The 26451-nt window shown below is 53.7% G+C and overlaps 2 protein-coding genes across 3 annotated transcripts; one reads left to right on the top strand and one right to left on the bottom strand.

Moving 5' to 3' along the window:
- Positions 1–259: 259 nt before the first annotated feature.
- Positions 260–15321, bottom strand: KLHDC10 (kelch domain containing 10; the record flags this gene model as incomplete). The annotated part of the gene is made up of 9 exons (XM_032197745.1): positions 260–1155; positions 2376–2515; positions 3807–3854; positions 4391–4457; positions 5341–5425; positions 5957–6105; positions 7255–7409; positions 8090–8311; positions 15219–15321. Coding segments are annotated over 9 exons (1179 nt in total), but the record flags the coding sequence as incomplete, so codon positions are not given.
- A 362-nt stretch (positions 15322–15683) lies between these two features.
- ZC3HC1 (zinc finger C3HC-type containing 1) lies at positions 15684–26098 on the top strand. Of its 2 annotated transcripts, none has more exons than XM_032208264.1 (10): positions 15684–15806; positions 17935–18046; positions 19839–19989; positions 21211–21294; positions 21660–21787; positions 22928–23085; positions 23496–23697; positions 24403–24609; positions 24765–24974; positions 25648–26098. In XM_032208264.1, exons 1-10 carry the CDS (start codon positions 15694–15696, stop codon positions 25714–25716), a joined length of 1434 nt encoding a protein of 477 aa, XP_032064155.1. In that variant the 5' UTR covers positions 15684–15693; the 3' UTR covers positions 25717–26098. The 2 variants fall into 2 exon arrangements, with proteins under 2 accessions (XP_032064155.1, XP_032064148.1); XM_032208257.1 differs by having other exon boundaries at positions 24400–24609.
- The last annotated feature ends 353 nt before the right edge of the window (positions 26099–26451 follow it).

The following is a 26451-nucleotide window of genomic DNA, read 5'->3' as shown; positions in this document are numbered from 1 at the left end:
GGAGGAAAGCAAAAAAAAAAACTCACAGGTAAGTGGTGGAGAATCAGATTTTGGAAGCCAGATGGGGGTTCAGGGGGGAACCTGAACCTGTGTCACAGAGTGGCCCTGGCTTTGTGCAGCTTCCTTGGGGGCTGAGGGCTGTAGGGGAGCCCCAGCTCTTGCAGCCTCTCCTTGGGCTCCCCCCAGCCTCTTCTTGTACTGTTCACCCTCTTTGCAGCAAAATCTTCCCCCCCAGCACCCTGAGTAAACTACACAGCAGTCCAGTAAATGGTAACTTTTAACCGTTCTTCCAAGCAACCCTTTCAATATGAAAAGGCCAAGAACACAGACACAGGCACTTCGACTCGACACACACAGCACCAGAACCACTGCACGGGCTGAGACTCGCTCAGCGCCTCCTCGTGCAACCTTCTGGCCCCCTTCCGAAGCTCAAAGAGGCTGGGAACGTGCCCACAAAACACATGCAGAGCCTTCAAAGGGCAGCAGTTCTCATTTTTTATAGAGGGAGAGCTCAGCTGGGCAGCACCCAGAGCAAAAAGAACAGGGCAGCTGTCGTTCTGCAGTGAGTGGCCTCAGGTAGGTACAGCTCGTGGAAATGCTAAGGTGGATGTGCCCCATGGAAGCGTGAGGGCTGACATTCATGAAGCTTCCCCAGCCCACCCCCCTGTTAGATTTGCAAGCGGGTGCTGATGAGGGTGGATGGCATGAATTAGTCCCAGAGAGTATTTTTTTTGATTAACGGCAGGGATTTGGAGCTCCATAAATTAAAAAGTGGGATTTCCGACAACTGAAAGTAAAAATTTCTAGAAAGGCATCGATGTATTTGCTGAGTAAGGCGTTGAGCAGCTTCCTCTCCGTGGTTTTAGTGAGACCATCCGCAGTATCCATAAATAGGGGAGGGGAAGGGGCCTTTTTTTGGCCACGGGGCAGAAGCACGAGCTGGTCTCATTTTAGTCGCTCCACCAGTCCCTGCGTCAGTCCAAGGTGCAAGAGCTGAGCTCTGGAGAGAGTTGCTAGGCGAGGGAAGTAGCCGAGGAGCTTCTCCCACGACAGTTCCAGCAGGCTGGGCACCACCAGCCACATTTTGAAGAGGGAGCCAGTCCGTTTGTTTTCGTGGATGTTGACCACCCCACCGTGAACGTACATACAGCCAGCCTGGAGGGGAGAAGGGAATTAGAAGGGGCACAGACAAGCAGAAATGGCAAACCAGAAGGTGCTGGCCCACACTGAAGCATGAAACCACCAGAAAAATCAGGATTTGACTTCCTTTGTGTGCCTCAGTGAAGGTGTCATCACCTGAGCCACTCTCTCTGGGCTCCTTTCAGAGCTGAGGGGAGGAATCTCAGTGCTGAGGGCATGCTCCTCTCACCCTGAAGCACAAATCCAGCAGCTTAGGGCTTTACTCAGTGTTTTGTTGGGTGAATTCTACCCCAAGGAATCAATTTTAAGACTGGGGCAAAGTGATGGTAAGTTATTATACAACCATACTTACATTTAAGAAAATATATTTAGCTAAAAAGTCAAAAAAAAAAAACAAAAAAAAACACAAAGAGATGCTCTGTTCCCTCTGCTGGCTCAGCAGCACAACACCAGCCTGCTCCAGGAATCACACAAAGGTAGAGAGACAGGAAAAGCTTGGCTGCTGGCCTGCTCCCAGTGGCATTTTTTCAGTGTACGGAAAAAGAAAGGGCAGTCCTGCTCCCATCACCTACCTCTTTCTTGGTAAATGTGTTAATGCAGCCTAGATTTCCCAGAAAAAGCTGCATTTATAACAACCTCTAAACAAGATGATGACTATTAAAACAAAAGGAGCCTGAGCATCTCGTCCTCTTGTTTCCCTGAGGTGATGATTAGGTACAGGAGGCTGGAGTCACAGGTAAATGCACTTCATGCTGCCTGTCAGTCACACCTCATTCTGCTTCAAGTTACTGCAAAAAGCACTTTCCTCTCTTTTCCACAGAAGGCTGCTCATCTTCCAACCCTAGCTGTGCTCTGGAGGCCAAATTCAGGGCAAGAACATTTACTCGGGGGAGTATTTGTGTATTTTGGTGGTTTTTTTTGTGTGTTTTGGTGTTTTTTTTTTTTTCCTTTTGCAAACAGGAATTGATGCTCACACACCGAATTACTTCCTGGAGCTAGAGCTAACGCAGTTTAAAAGCTAAAATCCCACATCGCCGCTTTCAGAAACTCCGTGCTACAGCTCTTCAAACAGAAGTAGTCGGTGGAGTAACCTCAGAGCAGCTCTCAGCCTCCCTCAAGATGCTGCAGCCAGGTGGTAACAGCTGCTCAGCTCCGTCTGCAGCCCACGCAAGCAGCAGGGTGCTTGGACAAACGCCCTGAACTTGAGCGACGCAGGCAAGCAGTGAGTCACTTACCGGTGTGACGGCAGCACAGTGGAAATACACGGGTTCAGGCATGGCAGCTGGCAGCTTGACCCACTGGAAAGTCTGCAGGTTCAGCTTCCAGACGTCTCCCAGAATCACTTCTCCGTTATAGCCCCCGCAAACGAACACATCTGCAGGAGAGAGGAAACCCGCAGTGCTTACATCCCTCGGGAATCACAAAACGTGCTGCAGCTGAGGCACCTTGCTAAACAGTTTTAGGATCACCACTTTGGTTGTCTCAGCACAAGCTCTCAATGCCTCCCAGGTCAGTCCCACCCCACTGAGGCCACTTCCCAGCCTGTGAACCCAGCCCCACTGCGGCAGATGAAGGGATGAGTGCCTCTGAGAAGCAGGAATTCGGGATGATTCCAGGAATTTGGGATGATTTCTGCTTTAAGGAGCTGCAGCAAGCCCTAACCTGCCTCAATTCAGAGCTTCAAGCTGATTCCAGTGTTTGTAAACCCCTACGGATCAATCATAGCCCTGGCCCCAGGCTGCTGTGCACCAGGGCCAGGTCCTCAGCTCCTGGCTTTTTGCACAAGTTCTCAACTCCGAGACCTGCACGATGCTGCTGAAGGTGGCTGGAAGCATTCCCCAGCTCCTGCCTTACTTTTTTTGCCATGTTTAGCACTCCTAAGAATTGTAATCTGCTACAATGCTCTTCTGCGTGGTTCAGAACGTTTAAACATCCAACATTCAGTAGTAGAAAATGGTTTTAAAAAGAAGGATCAACTCTCTAACTACTTCTTCAATCTATTATGAGCTATATATTATTTATCGATGTTGGGAAAATGCATTTTTTGGGACAATGAGGCTATGGAGGACGTTCAAACCCTGCTTTAGAGCTCCAAACGGGACAACTGAAGCAGACTGCACGTGCACGGCCCTCTTTAAGCTGTGCTTCCAGGAGCACTGTGCAAGTTCTGTACAGCGGGAACATCTGGAGGATTGAAATGAGGAGCAAAAGGCTCTGCTGAGCCTCAGCTCCCAGGTCTTGGCCCCACTTTGACTTTCACAGCAAACTGCAAAGCCCTCAGGTGAGTCACCACCCTGTAACAGAAGCATCCTTCAAACCCCCATGTAAGCTCAGCACCAAGAAGTTGCAAAGTATCATGGACACTCGTGGCTAAAACTCATGATATTTTACATTAAGGTAGCCACGTGTCCGAAGGAAACCCGTAGGTTGTACAAAATCCTGCCAAATTCCAGACAGGGACAGCACCATGCATTTCAGAAGTGAATTTGCCTGCAAAAATCAAGCTCCCTCATACAAAGAGCAGCATCAATTAGGTGGTTTAAGGCAGTTAACGGGAAAGAAATCCTCTTCCAGAAAAGATACGCGTGCCCTGCAGTTCCCTCGACCGTGGTTTGTCACTGCTAGGCTGTATCAAGATGTACCAATTTTCAGCAGGCAGGCTTTACCATTTTTTATCTGAACACAGCTATGGCATCTTCGGGCTGCTGGGAAGCCTGAGAGGGGAAAAAAAAAAAGAAAAAGGTATCAACTCTAACTGCTTTTGAAGTGCTGGCACAAGTGGTGGTTTTACCTCAACATATAATCAAGGACGAGAATCCCTTTTTTCATTGATAAGGGCTTCTGCTTCCCTGCAATCACAGGTCTAACATCTCTAATTTAGCAACTGGCTGTTTCAGGAGGTTTGGCCTCTATTTGCTCTCCAGGGAAGAACGATGTGCCAGCATTTCGCTCCCCACAGCCTCCAGCTCTCCCCTCTGGCTTTTCAGGGAGACTCTCACCACTAACCAAGCCAGCACCTGGTCCCTCAGAGGGAGCAGAGATGGGCAGGGAGGGAGAAAAGCCAAATAAACTTCTCCTGGGTTAGTTCTCACTGCTAAAACTATAAAGGAGCAGGGTCCTGAAGCCAGTTTAAGTCATGACTACAACAAGGCTTCAAGGAAGGCTTTCAGACTGTCACCTAACAGCATTTTTGCACGTTTTTGCAACTTTCTGGCTTAAAGATGATGACTCGTGACATTTCCAGACTCACCGACTTTTTCATGAGGTTTCGTGGCAATTTCCTCCCAGGTGTTGGTCTCAAGGTTGTACGCGTGGATCTGAAGGAACAAAGAGAAGCCGTGAGTTCCTCCTGGCTCCGCCAGCACGACGATGACGCAGCTGCAGGGTGACAGAACTAGACTCTGACCCGGGGAGCCACTATAAATAACACCCCTGGTTCATCAAGTGTAAGAATGAACATAGCTAATGCAGCCGGTGACTAAGCAGGTATCAAATCACCTTCAAAACCTACCAGCTTTCTTCCTCAACTTTGCTATTTTGTCTAAAGCTGGACAAAAAGAATATTGCTTCTAGGAAAAAAAAGGACCAATAAAGCCCACGCCCTCCAGTTCTCAAGGGTATTTAGAAATGTTTAGCTCATACTGCACCTAAGGAGAAAAAAATGCAGAGAATGAAGCGGAAAAGTCACGTTAACTTCTACAGTTTCAACTTTTTTTGGAAGTGGAGCGCTATTTAAAGCCTCCTCATTTATCAGCTCACCGTTCCAAGATGAATTCACTCTTTCCTCCCCAAATTTTAACGGGGAGAAAGGTTTACTACAAGAGAGGAAATTAAACCTTAGGATCAAGGGAGAAGACAAGAAAAGAGTCACCACATCAATATTCAAATTAAATATCAAGGAAATAATTTCTTTGGCATTTTCCTGTTTTGGCACAACTATAGGATTTAGAGAGAAGTCCTGAGAGTTTTTAAACAAGAATCTTTGTTAACAGAGCTGCAGAAACAAAGCTAATCTGCAGATCTGTGTTGTAATTGGGCAACATAGATTCATAATTTTTAAGTTCTGCTCCCAGTAATTACTTTAAGGCAGTTAATTTTTAAAAAACAGCTCTTCAGAGAGATGAAGTGACTGCACTGGCTATGTTTCACTGCAGAAAGTCTCCTGTTGAGGCAAGCCCTGCAGGTTTCTGATCATTTTACCTTATCTAAGGAATAAGCTGTCCAGGAAGTTCCACCTCCCAGGATATAAATCCGTTGACCATCATGCGCGATTTCATGTCTGTACCTGCAGGCGCACAGACGGACATTGAGCAGCACGAGGAATTGGTGCAAGTGAGCAAGAAAAAAGCTTTCTGCAAACACTACCCAATCTGAGTGGTTTGAGGAGGCATCCCAAGCCTGCCCATGCTGTGCCAGTCCCTCAGGCTGGCAGTTTTCAGATGTGGAAGCTTTCGTGAGCAACCCAAGCAGCACTCCTGAAGCTGGAAAGAAGTTTTCTGAGAGCAGAGCAGCTCAGACCTGAAGTACAACAATTTCTGGAGCACCACGAGAGCCCTCAGTACTCCTTTCCCTTCTCACCCTGAGGTCACTAACAAATCTCCTTCCTCTGCACCTTGCTGCAGAACAAGACAAGGGAGAGGGCGCAGGCAGAGTCTCAGCCCCTCCACAGCACTCACCAGCTGCCCCAAGCCCCCTTCTAGTCCCAGACACTGCTCTAAAAGCGCTCAGCAGCCCGTCCAAGCTCTCTGAGCTTCTCAGTCCCAGTAAAAGTGGAGATTCCCCAGCCTAAAAGCTCCCCAGAGCGACAGCTCCTCACCTCTCCTCTGGCATGTCGCAGGACATGTTGTTTGGTTTCAGCTGGATCCACTCCCTAGTGTTGAGGTCTAGCTTGTGCAGGTCAGTGCTGTAGATGTAACCGGTCGTCCCACCAAACACGTACAAGGAGCCGTTGATGATGGCCATGGCCTGCGAGGTGACAGAGAGAAAACAGTTAGGAAGGAAGGAAACGTGGCAGCAGCGTCTGGAAAAGAATTCCCATCCTCCCGAAGCGAGACGTTGCTTGCAAAGCTCTACCCACAAATTCTTCAGAAGGTATTTGAAGGGCAAACGAAGAAAATACACAAAATCTAGTGGGGTTTCTGTAGCAGCAAGGTCACAAAATGAGTACCTAAAAGGAACAGGAAGAAAAAACTCCCAAGGGAAAAAGGAAGCAGAGGCGAGAGGAGAAAGCTGGGGCACGAGGCAGGGAAGAAAGCACAAGAGCTTGAATTCTGTAAGAAAAATTCTTCAGTTTCATCAGGGAGAGCAGTGTCATGGCAACACTAACATTCCTGGAAAGAGTTTCTAAAACCCAGCAGAGAGGTTTCTTAGCAGAAGCCTCGGTGATGCTCCCTTACAGACAACAACTGGTACACCGAGCCCTTTGCAAGGCCAGGCCTGATCCTCACAATCAGGAGCTGGCATTCGGATTGGCTCACAAATCCAGCAGCTGTAGCAAAAGGAATCCTCTGAACCCTCTGTAATTGCAAGAGTGGAGAGCTCTAAAAGCCAAGGGGAGAAGGAAGGGAAAGTGTTCAAAGCTTCATGGAGAACGCAGGGAGATACAGGACTGGACTTCCCAGAAAGGCAGAAGGAATGGAATGAAATACTGTGTAAGCAGCAGAAGGTGCCAAAAAGCTTACTAAAGGAACAGAGAGGAAAAAAGCCACAGAGGAGATGTCTGAGCAGTGAGCCAGATGAGCCAAGAGGAGCTGCTACGAGAGTGGATCTAGGTTTTTGAGCTGTATTGGACATCAAGCTCATTCAGGACACCACGGACAGTTTGAAAAGTTGCTATTTTAATGCAAATAATTCCTACTAAGCATTGTTTTCATTTATATTTGGGATTTCAAAGGCTCTGAGGAGGCTACAGAGCAACTCCAGAAACCACCAGCTACTGCTTGTGTCAGATGTAGCTCTTCACTCAACTGCGTCTGGTATTTAGTTAAATTTGGGGTTTTTAAACTGCAAGATTCTTGGAGATTTCAAAGGAAAATAAGTTTTCAAGCTCTGGCCCCTGCTGCAGGACACGACGTAGCGTACTCAGGCGCACACACACCGTGCTGTGCCTCCTACCTGGCCGTAGATTCGATTGGGTTTCTTCCCTCGGCAGCTGAGCAGGGCCCACCTCTTGTATTTGACGTTGCAGACGTGGACGTCGTTGCCGTTGCTCTCCCCAAAAGGGATCCCGGTGCCCCCGAACACCAGCAGGTTGTTGCCGTGCAATACGACTAGGAAAGACAGAGCAGAGAGACTTGTTGCTGCGAGACTGGGCTCCGTTCAGCTGCCCTACAACTCACACCACACATTCACGGCCTTGAAACGCTCCAAAAGAGAAAGAACGCAAGCTAAAACCATGGAAACCAAGGGCTCGGTTTTAAAAACAACCAGCGAACAAAGAGAGAGCTATTTTGGGTGCTGAGATGGCTGCATCAAGCACCTGTCCACCGAAAACACAGCGGCCTCGCAGCTGTTAAGCTAAATTCCCAAAGACTCCCTCCTGCCGTTGAGGTTTTTTTCTTCCTCTTGGCCTCAGCCCTGGAGAAGAGGAAGAAAAACAAAAAAAAAAAACAACCCAAACTCATGGCCTGCGTGGACAAGAGATGGAAACAGGACCCAAACTCGTGGCTTACGTGTACAAGAGATGGAAATAGGACCCAAACTCATGGCTTATGTGTGTAAGAAATAGAAACTGGACCCAAACTCATGGCTTACGTGTACAAGAGATGGAAACAGGACCCAGACTCGTGGCTTACATGTACAAGAGATGGAAATAGGACCCAAACTCATGGCCTTCTTGCACAAAAAATGGAAACCAGACCCAGATCTCCCAGTTTTTGCCTGGTTTTGCATGCCACCCGTTAAAGCAGCTTCAGGAGTCGATGCCTAGGCACTGCATTTCCATACGTACGTGACATGGAGGCTAGCTCCCTGGGCATGTAGCCTTCCGTGCCCATCTGATGCCAGGTGTCTGTGGCAAAGTTGTAGCGCCAGAGCTCCCTGAAGAGCGGGTAGTCCTCATTCTCCGGCCCACCAGACTCGTCGTAATCAGGGTTGTAGCCTCCAAACACGTAGAGGTTGGCGTTGTCGGCCACGCACCGATGGCCGCTCCTTGCCGGGGGAGATCTGTGACCTGGAGAGCAAAGAGAAGGCGGAAAAAATTTAGGGGGATGTCTGCGGCCAGGCTCGTGGCTGAGGGTCAGGACCACAGTGGTCCGCAGTGGGCCCGCAGCTCAGGGCAGGAGAAGCCTTTCGGGTGTCAAATCCTACCACAAAAGCCACCCTCGAGATATTTTTAGTTATTATTTATTAACAAATTCCCCTTTCTGGCATTCTGCGTGGCCGATTTATTTCAGAAATAGCTCCGAAATGCCTACAGGGAGCTCAAGCTCAGGCCTCAACCACAAGAGGCAAAAAGATCTGGTACACACACGGCAGTCAGTCCAGGAAAACTCAACAGCAATCATCTTGGGCAACTGAATTTCTCACTGATAAGCAACCAGAATTCCAAGCTCGTTCTGATTCAGTGCTCATAAGAAGCTAGCACAGAGCCAGGGGTTTTCCTCCAGTGCAACACGAGGCCACAAAAACGGAGGAGAAAGAGGAAAGAACAGAGAATGGTCAGGTCCCTGAGGAAAGGAGCTGGTTAGGAGACGGGTGACCAGCAAGGTTCCAAAATTTGCATTTTTCTAGGCAATATAAAGCTGCTTTGGGGAGACTACCTCTCAGCTTCCCCTTGAGAAGGACGAGACGTAACGTTCCCCTAAAATTCAATCACTCTGCTCACCACAGACTTCGGTTTAGCTGCCAATAAAGACCAAAAAAAATAAAAATAAAAGTCAAAAGCAGATGCCCACGGCCAGCAACCCGCGATCTGCAGCACCCCCCTGCTCTCACAGCTCTTTTATGGGATTTTAAGAGGGAACAGGACCCAGGGAAATGTCTAGTTAGGACCCATGGTGTTTCTTCTTAGGGCCTGTTACATTTACAGCAGTGAATTGGACGCACGGAGCGATAAGAAAGGAAGCAGCAAGCATCTTTCCTAGAGAAAAGGTGAAATAAATGGGCAACAACCATCCGTCCCTCCTGGAGCTGTGGTTTAAAACCTGGGATTACCAGAAAAAGGGACTCTTCTGGGAATAATAAAGGTATTTATGGGGAAGGCAATCGGCCAGCCTCCTGCAGGCAGCATTTCCAGAGGGCAATTCTTCTCATCCTGGATGTCTGCAGCTAAAAGGAGACCCAATTTCTTTTACTTTCACTGTGGATCCTGTTTTCCTGTTAAAACACCCACAGGGGGAATTTTCCAAAGGGAAGAGGGGCATAAGGCTGAGCTTTGGACGAGGCGAGCACATTAAAGGGCTCAAATTGAAATAAATTAATTAATAAACAAAACCAAGGAGGCATTTTTGTCACAATGACCAGGGAAGACACCCGGCCTTGCCATGAAGTTAAGGCTGGACACGAAGGGCTCGGTGCTTGGTGCCCGCAGGTCCCTGGCACAGCGAGGTGAGAGCACCCCAAGCGCGTTCGCAGCCCGGCAGCCCTCACCTCTCCCCATTTATAGAGAAATCCATCTCCTGCCTTGAGAAAAATGCCGGTTCCTCCTGCTCCCGGAGGCCCACGGAACACAAATCTGCCCCTACAACGGGGGAAAAATCATCAGAAACATCTTCCAAGACACCTGTGTGGACACACTCTCATATTAATCCATGAATTAAGCAGTAAAACGTTAAACTGAGTTAAATTTGACAACTGAACTCTTGCGTCCAGAATCGCAGCGGCCTTAATCCACTTTAGGAGAGAGTTTTAAACCAAGATTTCTCCACTTCTGCCTTCTAAAGAAAGGAATTATCCAAGTTGGGTGTATTTAGGAGCTAATTAAGCTGAGTTTCTTCAGCAGACGAGCTTCTACAGCCTGGACCTCCAGCGAGGAGATCCATTTCCACTTAATTATGCTCAATTTAATGACTCACACGCTGACCTGCCGACACCCTGCTGGAGTCAACACTCAAGGGATGCAGCAAGGGACTTCAGAGGGAGCTGCTCGCACGGCCCAGGTGAACTTCATTAAGGCTGCCTCCTAATTGCACGCCTCTCAGTAATAAAATAAAAGGAGAGCAAGGGAAAAGGAGGGGTGAGCACCTGCTGCCGGGCTTCCTGACGTGGCACAGCCCAGCCTGATGCAGGAGAAATTTGTTCCCTACCTCTCAGAGAGCTCTGAAGGCAGCACAAATCTGGGGAGAAGAGAACAGAGGGGTCAGTGAGAATAAAGAAACCCTTTGAATTAAAGGAGGAAGGTTTAAGGGTCCGGAATGGCATCCAACAAGGCTCCTGGGCAAATTGTCCCTCTTACAGGGAGGAGGACACTCAAATTTTAAAGCTGAATTGCATCCTAACGGGAATATTGATCCTATTCTCACCAAGACAAACTTCAAAATTTATTAAATTCCGCCTGAGAGCTCCAGAAATCTATGAAAAATCTGGAAAAAACACTTGGTTTCAAGCAATCAGACTCCTTGAGGCTACACAGCAGCTGTTGGCTCACCTAGAACCAAGCCACCATGGTTCCACAGCTCCACAAAGTTGGACGGGAGAAGAATTAAACGGGGAAGTAGGGGGTGAGTCAGTGCAGCAAGAGGTGAGAGGCTCTTCAAAGAGCAGCACCGAGATAGGGTGCAGGGAACGATCAGTTTTCCACCTGATTCTCCTTTCTCTGATGGCTGCAGGAAAAGGAAGGTGGGCAGCACCTCACCGGCTGGGTTTATCGAGGGGGGAACAGCTGCTGTGCCAGCTGTTATTTTTTTTAAAAAAAAGGGAAAAGGTGTAATTAGGCAAATTCATTTATCAGAAATATAAATAAACAGCGAAAGAGTTGAATACGGAGTTGTTTTGAGAGCCTACATGAAACTATCCCTGTCCTTCTCGTGCCCAAGCTGCCAGAAAACCAGAAATTAATCTGTTAATTAGCGGTAACGAGCTCTTGGCAGAGCGAGGTCTGCCTCCGCCATCGGCTTCTGTGGAGTTTACTTTTACTTTTGAAGGGAGTTTTGTGTAATCGCCACAAAGCCTCGCTGCTGCTTCCCAGCAAGGCGATGCTGGGCTGTTTTCCTCAGTGACCTGCAGGAGAAAAACGATTCCTGGGCTTTCTGGGGGCAAAGACACGCAAAGTGAACCTGCCTGCCTCGAGTTTAAGACGCAGGACTCTGGAAACAGGCACAGGCCACGCTCTTTCACCACCACAGCCACCAGAATCCGCAGCCAGGGCTCCTTCCCACGACCACAAGGCCTCGTTTCTAAACTCTGCCGCGTGCTGGTGCTTGCTAAGGAGCCAAAAACCATCCTTTTGCACGGCCAGGGGGACAGAGTCTGTGCTGCAGGTGCCCAGTTTGATGTTTTGCCTCTGTTGTCGGTCCCAAAGAATCGCTGAAGACCCACCTGAAGCTGGAGAGTGAGCTTAAAGCTCTGACACGCTGCTTGCTGCATCCCGAGCCACTGAAACACAGAAAGCTCCTTACACCCCTAAATCATTTGTGATTTGGTTTGTTATGTAGCGCCGGCTGGTTTCAAGCAGCTTCTTCTCCTGCTCCTTCTCCTCCTGCTCCCTTCGGCTGTCTGAAGGCACTGCTGGTCACAAAAAGGCAAGCACACAGATTAAAGATGACAGAAGTCAGAGCATTGCCTGCTCCTTTCGGAATCTGCAGTCAATGAAATAATTAAAGGCACGTTTTGAAGGCTTCACTCATCACCACGGACGCCCAGTGACACGCAGAGCACGCGCAGTTATCTGGCACCTCACAGGGACGAGCAGAATTAAAGAGCACGGCCCGTCTCAGCGATCAGGGCCTCCACGTGGAGGTGAAATTCGAGGTGGATTCAGGAGCAATGCCTGGCTCCTAACTTCCAAAAAAGAACCTGATCCAGTAAAAGTTGCCAACGTTTCCAAAATCTCAAGGACGAGCTGCTGCTGTGCTTCGTTTCCAGCCCAGATGCGCTTGAGGAGCGACTCCAACATCGCAAACGTGCGTTTGAAAACATCCTTTGTGTTTTTTTTTTTAATGAATGTGTCCAGCCTCAAAGCTCTGTAAATGCTGCGAGCCCCTGAAAATGAGGAAAAAAAGGGTTCCCAGATCTTTACTGATAACAAAGCTCGATTGAAACATTTTACTGAGCTGATGCAGGGCAGCCGTAAGCTTGCGGCAGGCACCCAGGGATGCCAGGTGCCAGCATCGCCCTTCCTAAACCTTCTCCTCTGAGCAGAAGTGTTCCCCCACGTCCTCGAGTTCCCCTTCTCCTTAAATATCAGCACCCAGAGAGGATCCTCCTGGAGCCAGAGGGCTGCTGCTCACTGCTGTGTGTCCTGGTGAAGCCACCTGCACGTCCAGCTGCAAATCCTCTCCGTTGGATGCGACTCGAAGCGCGATTTGAAGCCCGAGCTCAAGGAACCGAGGCCTTCTCTCCCCCTCCTGCAGCCCACCTGGAACAAAGCTCGTTAACACAAATTAATTAGGTCCTGGACAGGGCTTTTACACCCTCAGGGAACCTCTGGCTCCTCAGATGAGATCCTTTAAGCCTCGGTGTTTTGCCTAAGCTTCGTGGAAGCAGGAGGCACCGCCTGTATTTCCTCACTTTGCACATTTTTGGTCGCCACCTCCCCGGAGCACAGCAGAAAAGGGTTAAATGTTTCTGTAAACATCCCTTTTTTTTTTTTTTTTTTTACCAATTCTCAAGGTTTTACGAAGACTTTTTCAACACTCTGCTCGCTGGGAAGGGAGCAGAAGGGAACAGCTCCTCCACGCGGCGCTCAGGACGGGTCCTGGGAGGGAACGGGGCCGGCTGAGAAACCAGAAAAAAAAACTTTTGCCCCGTAAAATTGAACGTTACAGATCACGGGCGTGCCTCGGGCAGCTCTCTTCCCTTTTTTTTTTCTTGTTGTAAAGAGGAAAATAAAGAAAAGCTCTGGGGAATGAAGGTATCCCCCCCACGCTGCTCGGAAACCAACCCAAGACACAAACGGGTACTGGACACTCAGGGTTTTTTTTTTTCCTGGTGTGTTTTTTTTAAAGATGTAGCAGAAAATGTGACACTTTCTGCCCCCAAAAATCCCTCTAACCCTATTGTGACTGCTCTGCTGGGAAAATTCTAGCTCAGGAGAAGAGCCTAAACCTGGAGGCAGGGAGATATTCAGGTCTCCGGGTCGTTTCTGCCCACTGAAACCCCAAAATCGTGAGGAAAACACTCAAATGTTGCTGCCACAGCTCTGTTTTCAGCGTGGACGGGAGGATTTCCTCCGAGGAGACCAAAACCCGCCCCACCTCTGCTGGAAACTCGGGATCTTTCTAAAACTTACACCCACCTGAGAGCAGCTCCTTCCTTTTCCACCTCCAAGGGGCAATTTTAGCTGCTTTTGGTTTCCAGATACCTCCAGGCAGCAAAACCACACGCAAATTGCTTCTTTTTTTTTTCTTAGCTGGCTGCTGCGAGCCCTCCCCTCACCTCTCCCTGCGTGATTTAAATTCTTGAGGGTATAAAAAAGGGGAAAAAATGTATTTTTGAGCGCATTTTTCGTGGCTGGGGAAGAAAGAAGAGAGGAAGAACGCGAGGAGAGCGGCGCCTACATAAAAAAGGATGCTCTGGTGTTTAACCTGCACCATTTTAGTGAGGAGATAACCCAAAAAATGGGAGCTAAAGGGCTCTTGAGGACTCACCGGGGTGCAAACACCGGTCCAGGAGCTGCTGGCTGCTGTTTTGGGGGCGCTTTAAACCCCCATGAAAGGGATCTGTGAGGTGTGGATGGGGTAAAAAAGGCTGGGAACCCCTCAGGTTGTGGCAGCACCCCAAAATCTGTGCTCCTGGGGGGTGAGGGCTGCTGTAGGCACGAGGAGGGGAACGCCAAAGCAGATGGGAGACGCATCACAGGAGCACGGGGCGCCCCAAATCCTTCTTAGGATTGCAGGGTTGATAAAATGGGGGTGATCACTGCTCCTGGGGGATTGTGGGGTGACCCCAGGGTGCCCCAAATCCCTCTCAGTATCACAGGATTGATAAAATGAGGGTGATCACCCCTCCTGTGGGATTGCGGGGTGACCCTGAGGTGCCCAAATCCCTCTGAGGCTCACAGGATGGACAGGATGGGGGCAATCGCCCCTCCTGTAGGATTAGGGGGTAACCCTGGGGCACCCCAAATCCCTCTCAGGTTCGCAGGATTGATAAAATGTGGGTGATCACCCCTCCTGTGGGATTGGGGGGTGATCTTAGGGTGCCCCAAATCCCTCTCAGGACCACATTATTGATAAATTGGGGGTGATCACCCCTCCTGTGGGATTGGGGGGTGACCCTGGGGTGCCCCAAATCCCTCTCAGGCTCACAGGATGGACAGGATGGGGGTGCTCACCCCTCCTGTGGAACTGGGGGGTGACCCTAGGGTGCCCCAAATCCCTGTCAGACTCACAGTATGGGAGCACTCACCCCTCCTGTAGGATTGGGGGGTAACCCTAGGGAACCCCAAATCCCTCTCAGTTTCATGGGACTGACAAAATGGGGGCAATCACCCCTCCTGTAGGATTAGGGGATGACCCTGGGGTGTCCCAAATCCCTCTTAGGATCGCAGGATGGACAGAATGGGCAAGATCGCCACTCCTGGGGGGTTGGGGGTTAACCCCAGGGTGCCTCAAATCCCAAATGTGTGGGATGGGGGCACCCCTGCCCCGGATTAGGATTAGGATTAGGAGAAGAGGAAAAGGGGAGGAAAATGGACAAGGGAGAGTAATTAGGGGGGAAAAAGGGGACAAAAGAGGGCAAAAGGGGCGGCAAAGAAACCCCCCCAAGGGGATCAGGCCGGGTTAACGCCACCCCCAGCCCCAACGACCCCAAAACCCCCCAGGACGGCTCCAAACGGCCCCAAACCTCGACCCCAACCCCCCCAGGACCCCAAAACCCCCTCGGGGACCCCAAAACCCCCCTGAGGTGATCCCTGACGGGGGGGGGGGGGGGAGGGGCGCGGCCTCCTTCAGCCCCCTCAGGGCCCGGCCCCCGCTCACCCGCCGGCTGCGGCCTGCCCGGGAGCTGCACGAAGCGGTTGAGGAGCTCCCCCCCCGCTGCCCCTTTCGGTTCCCGGCCGCCTCCTTTTTCTTCTTCTTCTTCGTCTTCTCCTCTTCTTCCTCCTCCTCCTCCTGCCGCCGCCGCCATGGCCCCCAGTCCCCTTCCCGGCCGCCTACCAGGCCGCGGCTTCCCTCCCACCCCCGCGCCGCCCAATCCGCGGGCGGCTTCTAGGGGAGGAGCCAATGAGGCGAGGCCTTCTTGCGAGGCGGGGGAAGGCGGGCAGGGCAAGAGGGAGGCAGGGCGGAGTGTGGGCGCGGGCAGGCAGGCGGAACCAATCGAGCGCCGAGCGAGCGAGCGGGGAGGGAGGCGGAACGAAAGGGAGGCGGAACGAAAAAGCGGCGGAACGAAAGCGCGCGGGGGAGGGGGGGGAGCGGTTTCCCGCCCGGCCCCTTTTTGGGAACGGAAGGGACCAAGATGGCGGCGCCCAGCCCGGCGGGGGCCCGGGGGAGGCCGCCCGGGGTCACCCCGCAGCAGATTCGGGACCTGATCGACGGCGGCATCGCCCCGGAGGGGGACGGCACCGACGGGTGGGGGCTGTGGGGGGGGTGGGGAGAGGCCTAGAGGGGGGTACGGGGGTTGGGGGGGGTGGGAGGGGGGCGTTGGGCCCGGGTTGGGGGGGGATGGAGGTGAGGGGGGGGGATGGGAGGGGGGCTGGGGGGGGCTTGGGGGGTGTTGAGGGGGTTTAGGGGGTGCTATGGGGGGTTTTGGGGGGGGTGGGGGGCGTTTGGGGGTGATGAGAGGGGGTTTGGGGGGTGATGGGGGTGTTTGGGGGGCACTATGGGGGGTTTAGGGGGCGCTGAGGGGGGTAGAGGGGCGTTGGGGGTGTTTGGGGAGTGCTGAGGGGGGGTTAGGGGGGCTTTGAGGGGGGATGGGGGGCGTTTGGGGGTGCTGAGGGGGGTTTGGGGGGCGATGGGAGGGGTTTGGGGGTTGATGAAAGGGGTTTTGTGGGTGATGGGGGGGTTGGGGGGTGCTGAGAGGGGGTTTGGGGGATGATGGGGAGGTTTGGGGAGCACTATGGGGGGTTTAGGGGGTGCTGAGGGGCAATGGGGGCGTTTGGGGGGTGATGAGAGGGGATTTGGGGGGCGCTGGGGGGGTTATGGGGTGCTGAGGGGGGTTTTGAGGGGGGATGGGGGGCGTTTGGGGGTGATGAGAGGGGGTTTGGGGGTAATGGAGGGGTTTGGGGGGTGCTGAGAGGGGATTTAGGGGGCACTGAGGGGGGTTTGGGGGGTGATGGGGGGCGTTTGGGGGCGATGAGAGGGGTTTTGGGGGGTGCTATGGGGGGGCTTAGGGGGTGGTGAGGGGGGTTGGGGGGTGCTGAGGGATGGATTGGGGGGGCTGGGGGGGACTGAGGGAGGGTTTGGGAGTGATGAGGAGGGTTTGGGGGTGGTAGAGGGGTGCTGAGGAGGGGTTGGGGGTGCTGGGGGGGATTTGGGGGTGGTAACGGGGGGTGTGCTGGGAGCACGGGGCTCTGGGAGGCATGGGGAGGGGAACTGGGAGGCACTGGGAGGTGCTGGGGCACCAATTTAGGTCTTACTGGTGGGCAATGGGGGGGCTCTGAGAGGCTCAGCTCTTACTGGGGGGCACCAATTTAGGTCTTAATGGGGGGCTCCAAGAGACTCTGGTCTTACTGGTGGGCACTGGGAAGGCTCCGAGAGGCTCAGCCCTTACTGGGAGGCACTGGGGGGGCTCCGAGAGGCTCAGCCTTTACTGGGAAGCACTGATTTAGGTCTTACTGGGGGGGCTCCAAGGGACTCGGGTCTTACTGGGAGACACTGGGAAGGCTCCGAGAGGCTCAGCCCTTACTGGGGAGCACTGGGGAGGGCTCCAAGAGGCTCAGCTCTTACTGGGGGGCACTGATTTAGGTCTTACTGGGGGGGCTCCAAGATACTCAACCCTTACTGGGGGGCACTGGGGGGGCTCTGAGAGGCTCAGCTCTTACTGGGGGGCACCAATTTAGGTCTTACTGGGGGGGCTCCGAGAGACTCAGGTCTTACTGGTGGGCACTGGGAAGGCTCCGAGAGACTCAGCCCTTACTGGGAGGCACTGGGGGGGCTCCAAGAGGCCCAACCCTTACTGGGAGGCACTGGGGAGGCTCCGAGAGGCTCAGTCCTTACTGGGGGGGCTCCGAGAGGCTCAGCCTTTACTGGGGGGCACTGATTTAGGTCTTACTGGGGGGGCTCCAAGAGACTTAGGTCTTACTGGGAGACACTGGGAAGGCTCCAAGAGGCTCAACCTTACTGGGAGGCACTGGGGGGGGGCTCCGAGAGGCTCGGCCCTTACTGGGGGGCACTGATTTAGGTCTTACTGGGGGCCTCCAAGAGACTCGGGTCTTACTGGGAGGCACTGGGAAGGCTCCAAGAGGCTCAACCTTACTGGGAGGCACTGGGGGGGGGCTCCGAGAGGCTCGGCCCTTACTGGGGGGCACTGATTTAGGTCTTACTGGGGGCCTCCAAGAGACTCGGGTCTTACTGGGAGGCACTGGGAGGGCTCCAAGAGGCCCAACCCTTACTGGGAGGCACTGGGGGGGGCTCCGAGAGGCTCAACCCTTACTGGGGGGGCTCGGGGGCTTCTGAAAAAGAGCCAGTGGCAAGGATGAGGTGACAGAAGGTTTTTTTTTGGGGGGTGTGAGGACGTTTTGCTCCCTGTCCCCTTCAGGAAGGACGCGGCGGCCGGGCCGCAAGCCGCTAACGGGTCTCCGCAGCCCGATGCCCCCCCCTCGGAGTCGACGAGCAAAGAGGCCTACTTCAGCAGGGTGCAAACCTTCACCATATCCTTCTGCCGACCCCAAAGGCTCCCCGCGGCTTTTCTGGGGTTGGTTTTATAGGGGATGAGCCATCGGGTGAGGAACCAGGCGGCTGAAGGTGGAGATCTGCGGGGATTTGGGGGTTTTTGTCTGTGAGGGGTGAGGTGGGTAAAGGTGGAGATGAACAAGGGAATTTGGGGGTTTTGTCTGTAAGGAATGAGGTGTCTGAAGGTGGAGATTAACCAAGGATTTTTGGGGTCTTGTCCGTGAGGAACAAGGCATCAAAAGGTGGAGATTAACCAGGGAATTTTGGGGTTTTGTTCGTGAGGAATTGAGGAGTTTAAAGGTGGAGATTTACAGGGATTTTGGGGGTTTTGTCTGTGAGGAACCAGGTGTCTGAAGGTAGAGATTTACAAGGATTTTGGGGGTTTTATCCATGAGGAACCAGGCATCTGAAAGTGGGGATTAGCCAGGGATTTTGGGGGTTTTGTCCATGAGGAATGAGGCATCTAAAGGTGGAGATTAACCAGGGAATTTTGGGGTTTTGTCCATGAGGAATGAGGTGTCTGAAGGTGGAGATCTACAGGGAATTTTGGGGTCTTGTCTGTGAGGAATGAGGCATCTAAAGGTGGAGATTAACCAGGGAATTTGGGGGTTTTGTTCGTGAGGAATTGAGGAGTTTAAAGGTGGAGATTTACAGGGATTTTTGGGGTTTTGTCTGTGAGGAACCAGGTGTCTGAAGGTAGAGATTTACAAGGATTTTGGGGGTTTTTGTCCGTGAGGAATGAGGCATCTAAAGGTGAAGATTTACAGGGATTTTTTGGGTCTTGTCTGTGAGGAACGAGGCATTTGAAGATGGAGATTAACCGGGGATTTTGGGGGGGTTGTCTGTGAAGAATGAGATGTGTAAAGGTGGAGATTTACAGGGATTTTTGGGAGTTTTGTCTGTGAGGAATAAGGCGTCTAAAGATGGAGATTAGCCAAGGATTTTTGGGTTTTGTCCATGAGGAACCAGGTGTCTAAAGGTGGAGATTAACCAGGGATTTTTGGGGTTTTGTCCGTGAGGAACCAGGCACCTAAAGGTGGAGATTAACCAGGGAATTTTGGGGTCTTGTCTGTGAGGAATGAGGAGTCAAAAGGTGAGGATTAACCAAGGAATTTGGGGGTTTTGTCTGTGAGGAATCTGGCATCTGAAAGTGGAGATTAACCAGGGATTTTTTGGGGTTCTGTCTGCGAGGAATGAGGCGTCTGAAGGTGGGGAGATCTACAGGGATTTTTGGGGTTTTGTCCATGAGGAATGAAGCATCTGAAGGTGGAGACTTAGAGGGAATTTGGGGGTCTTGTGTGTGAGGAACCAGGTGTCTAGAGGTGGAGATTAACCAAGAATTTCGGGGGTTTGTCCATGAGGAATCTGGTATCTGAAAGTGGAGGTTAACCAGGGATTTTTGGGGTTTCCTCTGTGAGGAATGAGACGTCTAAAGGTGGAGATTTACAGGAATTTTTGGGGTCTTGTGTGTGAGGAATGAGGTGTGTAAAGGTGGAGATTTGCATGGATTTTGGGGTTTTGAGTGTGAGGAACCAGGCATCTAAAGGTGGAGATTAGCCAGGGAATTTTGGGGGTTTTGTGAATGAGGTGTGTAAAGGTGGGGAGATCTACAGGGATTTTGGGGATTTTGTCTGTGAGGAATGAGGCATCAAAAGGTGAGGATTAACCAGGGAATTTTGGGGTTTTCTCCACGAGGAACGAGGCGTCTAAAATTGGAGATTTACAGGGATTATTGGGGACTTTTTGGAGTTTTGTCCTTAACTCTGGCACCCGCTGAAGTGGGCGGGCAAGCCCCACGAGCTGTCGCCGCTGGTGTGCGCCAGGTACGGCTGGGCCAACGTGGAGTGCGACATGCTGAAGTGCTCCAGCTGCCAGGCCTTCCTCTGCGCCAGCCTGCAGCTCGCCTTCGACTTTGCCAAGTGTGAGTTATCCCGGGGGGGGGCTGAGGGCAGGGGCAGCGTTTCTACAGCCGGGTTTTGGGATCCTGCACCTCGCTGGCTGCCCAAACGGCTCCTGTGGGCTTGGCTGGGTGGCGCCGGGCACCTCCTGGCCCTGAAAATGAAGTGGAAAGCTAAAAAAGTTCCTTTAGTTTGTGAGAAAGTGGTAAAACTCCCTGCTGATGCTGTTAGAGGTGGGTTTCCAGGCTCCTTGGGCTGCTCCTCGGCTGGTTTTTCTTGACTAAAAAGACTTTGACTCGACTAAAAAGACTTTGACTCGACTAAAAACACTTTGACTCGACTAAAAACACTTTGACTTGATGAAAAAGACTTGAAACTTTTCTTAATTAAGAAGGGCAGGGGGCTGCTGGTGCTGCCAGTCCGTGCAGGCGCTCGGCTCGTGTAAATCAATTCAGAAAGCCCTCCCGCTGCCCTGTTAACACCAGGTTGGATTTCCAGCACTAAAACTCCTCCCGTTGGCCTCAGGTTCCTCGCACTGGTGCTGTGGCACACGGGGAGAGAGCGATAAAAGCACAGGGCTGAGGGTGCCAGGGAAACACCGACCTCTGCGACGTGCTCAGCACCTGCAGGACAGGAGCAGGACTTGGTGCCTGGGAGCTCTGCTGGCTCCCAAACCCAAATCCCACCCAAATCCCACCCAAATCCTGCCCAAACCCTTATTTTCCTTCACCCGGGTCTATCCCAGATATCTGGAAAGGGTTTTTTTTTGCCCGCCATCAACGAGTTTCATCTCCTCTCCTCAATTTTTTTTGCCTTTATGGGGCCGGTGCCCGCTGTTTGCTCAGGCTATCTTTGTTCAATAAACCTTGGCCCCGCTGCCCCGCTTAGAAATCACGCCGCTTTAGGAGGACCTGGAATGAGCAGGGGGCAGAGGAGGAGGAGAGGAAGCGTTAAAAGGAGCGTTTCGGTTCTGAAACTCCTAACTTTTGGTTCCCAAACTCGCAGCGTGTGGCCAAATGAAAAGAAATGGTGGATTTTTAGGGAGAAGGGAGCTGCATTTTCAGGCAGGGCTGCAATTCGGCTCCTGCAGCCGGGGTCTGGCAGCAGCCCAGGTCGAGGTAAAATCGGGGAGAGGAACCCCCCCGGGCTGGGGGCTGGCTCGGGTGCAGCTCCCCTCGCCCCTGCTCGCTGTTGGTTCTTCCCCTCCCCTTCCCCGAGGAGTAGCAGTGGGTTTTGCCTTGCAGACAAGGAGCGCTGCTCCGAGCTGAAGAAATCCTTGAGCACCGCGCACGAGAAGTTCTGCTTCTGGCCGGACAACCCCTGCCCAGGTCAGTCTCTCAGAGCCCAGCACGGCTCCGGGATCTCCTTTCCATCACTTTTCCCTTCTCCTCTTGTATCTGTGGCTTGTGTCTCTTCTGTTCTCTTCTCCTCTTGTATCTGTGGGGTGATTTGGGATGCTCGGAGGCTCGTAGGTTTTATCTTTCTGCTCATCTTGGAGGTCTGAACCAAAACATTTCCGTGCTTCAAAGCACCAAAATGGGTCCCTGCGAAGGAACAAGAGGCTGCCCAGCTTTTATTTAAAAAAAAACATCCTCAGACCTTTCCTGGCCTCGTTTCCTCTCATCCTGCGGGCTAACGAGGGGCGAGGAGCAGATGTCTCACCCAAAACCACCTTTTTTTTTCCCTCCTCCAGCCCGCTTCGCCCTGCTGCTGGTGGACGAGCCCCGAGCCCTTCTCCAGGATTTCCTGGAGCGCTTCCAGAGCCTGTGCCAGCTGGAGCTGCAGCTGCCCTCCCTCCGAGCCGAGGACATGAAAACCATGGTGAGTTCCTCTCTGCCCTGGTTTTGGGGTGTTCCAGGGCCCCGTAACGAGGCGAGCTGGGCACGGCCTGACTCAAACAGCTCCAGGTGAGGACCTGGATCGCGCGTATTAAGGGTCTGGCATCGCCTTGGCTTTCTCCACGGGTGCTCCCTGCGGGGTGATTTTCCCCTGGCCTTTGTGGAAGCACCTTAAAGGGGGTTTGGGGGGGTTTCTTGCAGGTTTGGGGGGGTTTCTTGCGGGTTTGGGGCGGTTTCTGCCATGCAAACCCTTGCCCAACACGGTTGCAGCCGGCTCGTGCCATTGTGTTACCGGTGTCAGGGGGCTGCAGTGCTGAGGTCCTGCTCCAGGCCTGTCCTGGCAAGGTCCAAAAGTCATTTTGGGTCCCACAGCCCTCTTTGGGACTGTTCCCTGGCAGCTCCCACCCCATTTATTACCTCCAGGGGCTCTGAGGATCCTACGAGAGGCTGGAGATGAGAGCTCAACCCTGCAGGAGGGAGGAGCAGGGGGGCAGGAGCTGAAGCGTAGCCTTTGAGGGCTCTTTTCTCTCTCTGCATCACACCAACAGCCCCAAAAGTGCTCTTGGCTTGCCCCAAACACCGATATTTTCACAATCCCTGCTTGGCATCAAAGGCACAGCCTCCTGGTGGCAGAGCTGAGATCTGCTCTGCATGCGGGGAAGCAAACGGTGCTTGGACCCCTGCAGGCAACAAGGGCAGAGGTAAACGGGCACAGGGAAGGAGAGAGCCATGGCTCTGGGTGGCTTTTGTGTGCTAAACAGGGAATTTAACGGCTGAGCGTGCTGGCTCGTGCCCCTCGGGGCGGTGAATTGGGACCTTTCTCCACGCCTTGTGTGGTTTGTGGGTATTTTGCCAGGCTAACTTGCCAGATTTGGGGCTCTCGCTCTTTTCCCGACTCACTTTTCTAACCAGAGAGTCCCTCACCTGTCACGCCGGGGGTTTTTCCGTGCTCCTTTTGATATTTAAGCATTATTACCAGGCCAGGAATCCCGAGGACAGCACTTCAATAACAAAAAAAGGAGCTGCAGGGGGCAAATCCAACCCCAAAACACCGCTGGACTCGCAGGAAGGTGAGCGCTGCCTCTGACCACCCGTTCTGCTGCCTCTCTCTTCCCTTCCCCAGTCCCTGACGGAGGAGAAGATCGCCTCGCTCCTCCAGCTGCTCCGGGAGGAGCTGGAGCTCAAGGCAGAGGGCGAGAAGGCGCCGGTGAAGCTCTCCTCCGAGGCTCTGCCCCTGCACGTGTCCGCCTGCGTCCTGGCGCTGTGCGGCTGGACCTGCGGGTGAGTAGCTTGGCTGCCCCCAGGGCAAAAAGATCTTTCAAAAGATCTCTTCCCGAGGTGGGGAAGGGTCTGAAGAGACACCATTGCTTTGAGTTCGGTGCCGATTTCCACGCTGAAAGCTGGTGGGGCTGGGGGCAGCGACGTTTTCGGGCACCGGGCGGATGAGCCGAGCGTGCTGCTGGGCCGTGGCAAGCCGAAATGTGAAGGAGAATTTAAATCAGGGATATTCGGGGGGGTTCCACGTCCTTCTCAGCACACTGGGCTGCAAAACCCATAACCATCCGCCCCTCAGCTGAGGCTGTGAACCCGTGACCCTTCCCAAAACCTGCGTCCTTTATGGAAGCTGTGATTTTTGGGAATGTCCCGGGCTCGTCCTCACCTTCCTCCATGCGTCGGCCCCGTCCCCGCAGCGCCGTGTCCGGCTCCTCGCTCCTCTCGGTCATCACCTGCTCGCGCTGCATGAGGAAGGTGGGCTTGTGGGGCTTCCACCAGCTCGATCCTGGGGGCTTGGAGATGGATTCGGGACCCTCCGAGCGCTGCCCGCCCGTTCCCACGTCCCCACGCAGGATGCTGACGCGGAGCCAAGACGTTTTTCCTCCAGGCTCCGAGCAGGTAGGGCCAGCAGGCTCGGGTTTTGGGGTTGTGGGGGGTTGGAAGGCCTTGAGGGTGAGGTAGTTGGGGTGCCTGCTACCCTAAAAGGGGCTTTGCCAGGGTTTTAATGTCTGATTTGAGCTGGGCAGCGCCTCCCTGGCCCCTTCAGGAGTGCTGGTGGCTCGAGGAATCACAAAACCACAGAATGGTTGGGGGTGGAAGGGACACTTGGGGTCCTTCTGGTGCCACCCCGAGCTGGTGCCCAGCCCCACGTCCAAGAAGATCCTCGAGGAGGGGACACCAAAACCTTTGGGTGCTTGGGGAAGGGCTCTGGCACCCTCCCAGCCCAGAAACGCTTCGTGGTGTTTGGAGGGAACCTCCTGAGCTCCAGCTTTCAGCTTTTCCCCATATCAGAGATATTTAAACCCCTTCCAGCGTTTTGATTATCCTTTACCGAGCTCTCCCCGCTCCGTCCACCTCCCTCTCGTACTGGGGAGCCCAGAACTGGACCCAGTTCCCCAGGGGAAGCCTCAGCGGTGCTGAGCAGAGGGCCAAAAGGGCCAAAATCAAAACCCCTCCAACCTGCTGGCGATCCTACACCCACCAGCAGCGACACCACCAGCAGGAGCACGTCCCTTAGCTCACATCCAGCAAATTTCCTGCACGATTCCTTCCTGGGAGGGTTCCCCCAGTAATTAATTCTCATCCTTTCCCCTCTGGCAGCAGGAGAAGAGCCCCTCCCCGGCGGTCTCTCGCCCACGGATTTGGGATTCCCCCAGCCCCGGGGAGCGAGGAGGAGAATTGGAGGCGGCCAGCCCCGCGCCGCGCAGCCGCCCCGTCACCCGCAGCATGGGGCAGGGGGAAAACGTGGACGTGCCCTCCAGCCCCATCCGCAGGGCCAAACGGGCTCGGCTCTGCTCTTCCAGCAGCTCGGTGAGTGCCCCGGGGCCGGGAGGGAGCAAAAATTGGGGGAGACGAAGCTCTGGGACGGCTCCCGGCCGCCGTTTGGGCACGGAGAGGGTTTTATCGCCTGTTTTAAGCTATCCTGTCACTGATACCCTTCTCTCCCGTCTTCTCTGCCTTCCCAGGACGTTTCTTCGAGGAGTTTTTTTGATCCCAGCTCGCAGCATCGCGACTGGTGCCCCTGGGTCAACGCGGTGGAGGGCGCGGAGGCCCCGCAGGATTCCGCAGCCCGGGCGCCGGAGGAGCCCCCCAAAGCAGAGCCCGGCTGGCGAGTGATCCTCAACCTGCTCCTGACCCTCAGAAAATGTGACAGAGCGCCCGAAACCGAGCCCGTGGTGAGCCTGCGGGGTTCCCAGCCCCGATCCTCAGCACCCGAGCGCTGTTTGCTGCTGCCTTCCCCGGGGCTGAAAGCCTTCGGGTGGGATTTTGGGGCAGATGAGCCTCTTTTGGGCAAAAAAACAGAGCCAGCGACGGGGTAGAGAGGACCAAGGAGGTGTTTTTGGAGCTTGTTTCCCCTCTGGCTGCTCTGGCAGCCTCCTGGCCATGTCTTGTCCGCTCTTGACGTGCCGTGAGCGGATCTGGTGGGGGGGCTGCTATAAATACCAGCCCTCCTCAGCTCCAGTTTCACTTCGTGTCCTGCTGGAGAGCTCCCAGCAGCGTCCTGCTGGCCCAGCACCCCCAGCCTCGTGGAGCTGTGGCTTTGCAGAGCCTGGGGGGGGCTGCAGCCCGCCCCGAGCGGGTGCTGGGTGCCCCCAAAAACCCCGTTAGCTGCTCCTGCTCGGGGCTGAGCTGCAGCCCTCCCGCTTCACCCTTTGCCCCGAGCCCTTCCTATGAGTTGCAGCCCCCCAAGGGGCTTTTCCCTCGTGATTTTCCTGCTGGGAAACGGCTCTAACACCAAAAAGAGACGCTCGCTGACGTCCTGGTAGCCAGCGGGGGTATTTCAGGTTGCTTTTTTGGGTCTGTAGGGCCGGTCTGGAGGCTCTTTGACCTCTCTTCCTTCTTCTGCAGAGCCTCTCGGTGAAATCCTCCAAGGTTTTCCGCATTTTCCGCCAGTGGGAGAGCGTGGATCCCTCCTGAACCTGCTGCTGCCTCCAGGGGAACCTCACGCAGCCCCTCGTTGAGGGGGGACACCGGGCAGCGCCTCACTCCGGCACCAAACCACCGGGGAAGCCTCCAACGTGTGCTGAGAAATCCCCGGGCTGCCCCAGTGCCAAAACAGCCCCACAACAGCCTCCGGGGACCCCCCTGATCCCCAAATGCCTTCCTCGAAGCCCCCTCACCTTCACCAGGTGCTGCTGTAACCCTCAGCCCCGAGGGTTTCGACAGCTCCGACTGCGCGGGGTGGCCGAGGGGGACGCGGTCACCCTGCTGGGGGTGATTTGGGGTCCGGCTGGGATCTGCCCCCATAAGCACGGGGAGGTGATGCCAGGTGGGAATAAACATTTCATGGTTTTTCTTACGGCTTCTGTGGCTCTTTTTTTGTGGGGAAAAGTGATCCCTGGGCCGGCAGCGGGGTCAAGCCAAAGAGCATTATCAGCTCCCAAGCTGCTGGGAGCAGATAATGTCCCCGTCGTCTGTCCCAGGGTGATAAATTGCCCAGGCAGGAGCTTTGGGGCCAAAAAACGGGGAAAATGGTGCTCAGGGGATTCCTCTGGCTTGGGTGGTGATCTCCTCTCCCACGAAAGAGGGAGAAAAAGGTGAGGGAGGAAACCCCGAGCTGGTGTCTCCATCCTCGAGGATGTGGAAGGGGCTTTGGGGAGGGCTCAGACCCCACAGCTGCCCCCAGAGCAGCCTTGGGCCTCCTCACTTTGG

Source organism: Aythya fuligula, chromosome 1 (genome assembly GCF_009819795.1).
Source record: "Aythya fuligula isolate bAytFul2 chromosome 1, bAytFul2.pri, whole genome shotgun sequence".
Lineage (NCBI taxonomy): Eukaryota > Metazoa > Chordata > Aves > Anseriformes > Anatidae > Aythya > Aythya fuligula.
This window is presented reverse-complemented; position numbering and strand designations above follow the sequence as displayed.

Coding starts and splice junctions, on each gene's coding strand:
- ZC3HC1 (XM_032208257.1), top strand. CDS start 15,694: ATGGCGGCGCCCAGCCCGGCGGGGGCCCGGGGGAGGCCGCCCGGGGTC. Junction 15,807..17,934: donor GAGGGGGACGGCACCGACGG/GTGGGGGCTGTG, acceptor TGTCCCCTTCAG/GAAGGACGCGGCGGCCGGGC. Junction 23,698..24,399: donor TTCCTCCAGGCTCCGAGCAG/GTAGGGCCAGCA, acceptor CCCCTCTGGCAG/CAGGAGAAGAGCCCCTCCCC.